The sequence below is a fragment of the Eublepharis macularius genome, chromosome 1 (genome assembly GCF_028583425.1).
Source record: "Eublepharis macularius isolate TG4126 chromosome 1, MPM_Emac_v1.0, whole genome shotgun sequence".
Taxonomy (NCBI): Eukaryota; Metazoa; Chordata; class Lepidosauria; order Squamata; family Eublepharidae; genus Eublepharis; species Eublepharis macularius.
This window is the reverse complement of record NC_072790.1, coordinates 132,445,716-132,452,396: the sequence shown is the minus strand read 5'-3', so window position 1 is coordinate 132,452,396 and position 6,681 is coordinate 132,445,716. Positions and strand designations below refer to the sequence as shown.

At 40.1% G+C, this 6,681-nt stretch overlaps 1 protein-coding gene across 3 annotated transcripts in view; it reads right to left on the bottom strand.

The window, feature by feature from the left end:
- The window catches only part of TIAM2 (TIAM Rac1 associated GEF 2), a 215,442-nt gene that overhangs the window by 3,782 nt on the left and 204,979 nt on the right, over positions 1-6,681 (bottom strand). For all 3 annotated transcript variants that reach the window (XM_054969841.1, XM_054969840.1, XM_054969839.1), the window contains 4 exons: positions 4,276-4,334; positions 2,668-2,773; positions 1,733-1,820; positions 1,271-1,425 (listed from right to left, as the gene is read on the bottom strand). In XM_054969841.1, coding sequence (XP_054825816.1) covers positions 1,271-1,425; positions 1,733-1,820; positions 2,668-2,773; positions 4,276-4,334 — 408 coding nt within the window. The remainder of the gene's footprint in view (positions 1-1,270; positions 1,426-1,732; positions 1,821-2,667; positions 2,774-4,275; positions 4,335-6,681) is intronic.

Below are 6,681 nucleotides of genomic sequence, written 5' to 3'. Positions count from 1 at the left end.
GAGAGGGCATGTCAGAGCAGCAGGAAGACAGGAGGATGGGAAGGAAAAGTCAGCAAAAAGAAACTGAAGAGAGGAAAACCCATGCAGATCCGCTCTGCTTGACTTCCAGCAGTGGCAGAAAGCAAGAGGACAGGAAGGAAAAGTCAGCAAAGACAGCCTGAAGAGAGCTACTTGGAGGGCAGCTGGAGGAGAGCCTGCTGAAGTCTCCCTGCAAGTTTAGCATCTCTGGGTATGAAGGGGGCCGTTGAAGTGCCCCAGGTTCTGACAAATCACAAAACTAACTAATCATATCGTGAAACGGGACAATTTTGTGGAAGTTCGTGTTCTGTGATTTGTGGAACATGACAAAACGTGAAACTCGTTTTTTCCCCATTTCTAGTAGGGAGGGGTCTCAATTGCTCCGCTAATGAGTTAGGGACCATAGACTTCACCCATAGATTTTGCTACTGTGTTGCCTTACCTACTATCTTATTGCTTTAAATATACGCTCCTACGTCTGCCCTAGAAGTGCTTATGTTCTGTTTCAGCATTTCTTCAACTCTGTATTGTATTGCTAATGTTACGTCTTTGTAAACTTGTGTTTATTTACTGTATGGCATTGTTTATGAAATTGTCCTTGATGCTGACTGTACTAATCTCACACTGTGTAATGTGCCTTGAGTCTCAGTGAGAAAGGCGGACTATAAATGACATAAATAAATAAATCTGATGTAAAATCATGGAGATCAACCTCTATAATGAACTGCCAAGTTTTAACTGAGCCACCAGGCTCATGAGAGTATGCATTCCTGATTCCTCTTATACAGAGGGGAGAAGATAACCAGAGAAAAACATGTAGTCCTTTTGAACTAACTTTTCAAACTGCTTGCCTATTTCCACAGTTAGACTGTATCTGATGCAATGTAAGTGCTATAAAACAAGTCACTTAACTAAAACGATTAGGAAGGGGGTGTTTTATGGGACATTCCCATGAGAAAACTCATGGAAATGTCCCTGCGAAAATTTACTCTAGCTTCCCATCCTGCAGAAAGACTCATTTCATAACATGACCTTTCTGGCATGTCTGAAAGTACAACTTATTCTGGAATAAATTTTGTTAGTCCGATTTCACAGATAAAGAGCAACGATAAGTGGACTTAAACTTATCTATCTAGTACCTTCCATTATATGCAGCTAATCATATTTTGAAATATATCTGAGCATTTGGGGGTATTACTCAAATAGTATGGATATAACTTTTGACACATGCATTGAGAAAATTTTGTCTTACCCAGTTTTGCTGAAACAGGAATTCGATTCTTATGCAGAACCAACCGACTCTTACATGTTTTCTCCAAAGGTGAGACACATTTTATTTGGCGCCTGAAGTTCTCTCTTAGTATTGAACGAATCACTTTGACTATATTAGTCTTGCTTTCTGAGTCACTGTAGATGTGAGGAAACAGAATTATGTTTTAAATCATGCAGGTTCCTTAAAGCTCAAATTGATTGAGACTGAAGATAAAGAAAAAAGTTTTTGGTGAATCAATGTGCAGGTTTGGGTTTTTTGAGCAAACAGTAGGTTCACAGCTGCCAACAGATAAACAAGTAAATCCAGTGCAGTATATTTCTATAAGATACATTTTATCATGATTCAAACTGTATATTTTAAAAATACCAATTTTATAATAGATGGAAAGAGAAAAGAATCCATCTTGGGAAAAATTCCCATTATCAGCACTAGTGAGTGTACCTGCTACACAGCTGGAAAGTTGTTTCAGGTCTTCCTTCTAATTCTGATTTAGTATGAATCATTTCCCACATGCAGTTGTTTTCTGTTCCTGAATATAAAAAAAATTCTTAGTGATGTAAATATTTCATGATTTCTTCAATATGTAGCAAAGTAGTTTTCATATAACTCTGGAAGTAGTTATACAGTTTACAGAGGGAAGAGGTGGATTATAAATGCTCACATAATTAAATAGCATGAAATCTTCATGGAGATAGTGGCCTCTGTGACCTGTTCTTAAATTATCCAATTCTCTCTATTTTTAGCAATTAATCTTTCACAAATATTTCCCCTATTGCCCATTTCTTTTCCTTCTATTGCTCAGTATATACCCTCACATAAAAGTTGAAGGATAATGTTGGCAGAAATTCAATCGCAATCCATGGATGGGAGAAATAAGAAGGTATGTTAGAGAAAAGCAAAATCCCCCACCTTTATATGCATTCTGAAGGCATTTAATAACATCACATTAACAACTCAACCCTCTTTGCCAGTCTAATGCGAAATTAATGTTGTCAACAAATGCAAAGCTTTTAATGAATTGACTAGCTTGCTTTTATCTAATTTAAAAAAACCTTCCTGTATGTTTGATATTTTAGACGTCAATTTTCCTTTGACTAAATACAGACAGCATTAAGCTTATTTCCTGATCTAGAGATGCACTTAAAATTGTTTACAGCCACACTAGAGACACTGACATTTTCTCAGAGCTGCTATCAAAATCTCTATTTTAAATTTGTGATTAATGCGTTACTTGATTAACCATCCAGTTAATGCTTTTCAACATGCCTTCAATTCTTTCCACAGGAAAATGTTGGACAGCAGTAAGCACTGGCAAACTTTCAAGATTAACTTATCTTACTCAGTTTAAGAATCACAGATCTAGTTTTATAAGTTACCTGCTGTATTCCCCAATCGGACTTGAAGAGCAGATAAAGGAATCAGCCAGCGAAACTTAAATGAATCCAAGTCACCATGACTATGTGTAGTACGGACATTTGTTGGCTTATGAAGAAAAGGGAAAATAATAAGTTAATTTAGACGTTCTAATAATGTTTTAAAAATTTTAAATGAGGTCCCATTGAAACCAATTGAGTGTGCAAATAAATGTATTTGGGATGGATATATTAATCTAAGTTACATATTAGCAGCCCTCATAAACAATGTACTCCGTCCTTACTATATAAATATCAACCTATAATGATATTTTGCTCAGTGACAATCAAGCCTTCTCCTCACATGCAACGCCACACCACCTCCTCTTCTACCCTTCCGGTTTTTCTTGAATAACTCATACCCATCCACTAGCACATTCCAGTCATGGGAATCATCCCACCAAGTCTCAGTAATTCCTACTATATTGTAGCCCTCTGTTTGCAATAGAAGCTCAAGCTCTTCTTTCTTATTACCCATACTTTGGGCATTGATGTATAGACACTTGTAGCCTTGTGCCTTTGTTTGACCTGTCCTACCCAGGTGGGTCCCTACTGTTTTCACTTCGTCATTGAAATCCCCATGTCAATTGTCCCCTTCCCCTTGCGGCATCAGTTTAAAGCTCTCCTGATGAAGTTCTCCAGGTTTGTTCCAAATGTTTTCTTCCCTGCCCTTGAGAGGTGAAGCCCATCATGTGCTAGAAGGCCTTCTCTAAAAACCTATCCCATGGTCCCAGAACCCAAAGCGCTCCTGCTGGCACCATCATCTCAGCCAACGATTCACCTCAAGTATGGTCAGCTCCCTGCATGTTCCTCTTCCTATGACTGGAAGAAGAGAATACCACCTGTGCCCCCAATGCCTTCAACCGCCTTCCAAGAGCTTCATAATCCCCTTTAATTCTTGCGACAGTATTCGCAGCCGTGTCATTCGTTCCCACATGAATCAGCACAAACGGGTACTTATCACACAAAACTAGCAAGGGTCCCTTGTACTACCTTCTACACTGACCAGTCTGATGTACAAATGCCAGCCTAGCAATTGTGTTTACAAGCTTGCAGCGACTTCCATAATGGTCACTTTTGCTCTAACCACTGCAATTAAAGATGTTGCTGTCAACCAATAAATAGCTTCAAGGCTCAGAGCAACTGTATGTGTGTTATCACACCAACTTTCTGTCAAGAACACCCTGACTCAGACTTCAGACAGAGAAGAAATAGACACAGAAAATTTGCTTCTACTATACGGGCCAGTTGCCCCAAGACTGGAGATGTGAAGGGAAAGAACATGGGCTTTTGTCACTAGCCACAGCATCATTCCACCACTTACATGCAAGCAAGAATGCCATGCAAGAAAAGATCAGTCTGGTCAAATTATATATAAAAATTCTAACCATCAAACTGAACTCCTTTCTCTGCTTTTCCCCTGTACTACCTTGTTATGTCTCATCTTTTTAGACTGACGGCAGAGCGGTCTCTTTATTGATGTAAACCATGTTGGAAGATGATCTTCAGAAAAGCAGGATATAAAGATAATAAATAAATGTGAGCATTAAAAAAGTTGCCAAAACAACTTACCAATTTCTTTTTCAGTTTGCAGTTCTCTTTATATACTAGTATGACTGCTCTTTTGAACACTAAGAGAAAAGAAGAGAAATTAAAAGTTATGCTGGGAAGCAAGTGTTATTTTATCTTTTATCCTATGATTTGTTAAAGCATTACTGACATTTTATTTCTTTGAACTGAGTGTGTAAAATGAATGATCAGGATGCCCTATCTACTACTGATGTTTATGTAAGGGGTGCAATCTCATACTGGAAAGATCTGTTTGGATTCCATGTCCTGGATATATAGGTGAGCAAATTCAAGAGTGTCTTTAAAGAACAACAAGCTTTGCATGACTGGCCTGGATAGTCTAGATTGAACTTTAGTCTACCTCCCCTCCATTATTAGAGCCCATTCTTTTTGGGGTAAACATGGACCACTATGCCACTTCATCCATTTATTTTCCTGTCTTTTCATTTCTTCTTCAGAAGTCACACAACTAGTTGCTTCACAACTCCATCTAATCTGCCCTTTCAAGTTTTTTCCCTGTCCTCACCATTTCCCCCCAGTAAATTGGATTAAATGTATTGAGGGCAGAGAGAGTGTAAACTTTTACAGCTGTACAAATCCAATGATAGTTAAGAACAGCCCTGAACTCACAGTTCTAGGAGGAACAAACATGTATGACTGAGAAGCTTGCAAACACTTGTTCTGGGATAATGAGCTTCAAAAATGAAATTAAATACACTGCAATAAGTAGTCAAAATATACTTGAATAATTACAACTTGTAATGTATAAAAATGCTATCTGAACCCTTATCAAGTTATTTACAACACACAGGTGCAACACCCAAGACTATATATACAGACAGCACAGCAGTTCGCATGATTACAACTTCTATTTTGGAATGCTGCAGACAATCTGTAAACTAGGCTAAATTAAATGTTACTGACCTAAAATAGCAGCTGCGTTTTTTTAAAAAAAACCTTTTGCATCATGACAATTCCAAGTGTGTCCATGTTTGTTAGATGTTCACAATGAAGATGGGCAAAACTGCATGGAAAATATGCATGCTGACATCTTGCAAACATTACACAGTGAGCAGGGAGCTGATAGTTCAACAAGCTGTTTGGATGTGCCCATTCGCACAAAGCACTGCTTGTGACATATAGATTTTTTTAAAAAATCAGTGAGATTTTTTTGCAATCACTTCTTAAATGGACACCACAGACAGTGCAGACACAAAAGACCAGCAATGCAATCTATTGTATATTCATTATTTAACGGGTGAATCCAACTGTGCAAATGTGAATGACGGATGAGCTGCAAGAGAGTCTCTGCTTTACATGAGCAGGGGCTATTTTTGTGATGGCATGCATCAATACTATGTACTGGCACCTTTTTCAGGGCTCTTCCAAGTCCCCAGACTTCATGATCTGGTGGTCAGGCAGCAGAAGTCCAGAGAAGTGCATCACAGCCATAGCAAAAATTGCTCAATCCTGAACCTCGCACCCTGGCCCACTCCTCTCAGCCAGAGAAAAAGAGAGAAGCTGCCAGGGTGGGCATGCAGGGACCTGGCCATGCCTGTGAGCTGGGTGAGTGGGGAGCTATCTTCTCTCTTCTTTACTCTTTTGTGGAACTGGGCAGAACGGGAAAATTGCTGTGGCCCAACCACTCCATGACCTGGGTGTATGCAAACTCCAGTAGTGGTCCTGGAGGAGCTCACAGGGGAAGAGGCTGGGCTGGGGTTGGGGAGCGTCATTGGGAGAGAAGCCCAGCAGTGGGAAAGTAGCTGGTGGCCACGTGCTCTAATTTTCTTTCTTCTGGGGTGTGGAAGAAAAGCCAGGCAGGCAAAGAAACCAGGTGAGGAAAGGCAGGCCAGGCAATGGGGCAAGTTGTCAAGGCCCCAGGTAGGCAAGGAGCCACTGCTGCCCTGCAAGTTGGATGGGTGCAGAGACAGGAGAGGAGCTGAGAGAAGAAGCTGGGCAGGGGGAGGTAGAACCTGGTGGTGGAGAAGGAGAAACTAGAGGTCAGTTGCCTGCTTTCCCTCCTTCCCTTGCAGGGTAGAAAAAGCTGGGGTCACATGAGCAGGCCCTGACAGCTGATCCCAATAGCTACATCTATCATTCCATGGATCCTGGCTTCAGGCAGACTTAAAACTGATTCTAATTGGAGGGATTAAGCTTAAATTTAAACCTCTGTAATTAAAATATATACACTGTTAAGCACTAGGTTTTGGTCACAGTACTAAATTCATTAATTCAAGCTGCAGAATCATTTGATTACGGTTCTGCAAAGTCTTTGGTCTGATTTAGGAGTGGCGCTTTGTGCTCTGGAGTAAGGTTGCCCACTAAAAGTGTCTTGTCTTGCTTGTATTTTTCACAGTAGCTTGATCTGCAGACATCAACAGGTGAAGCTTCTCGTGCTGCTGAGATAAG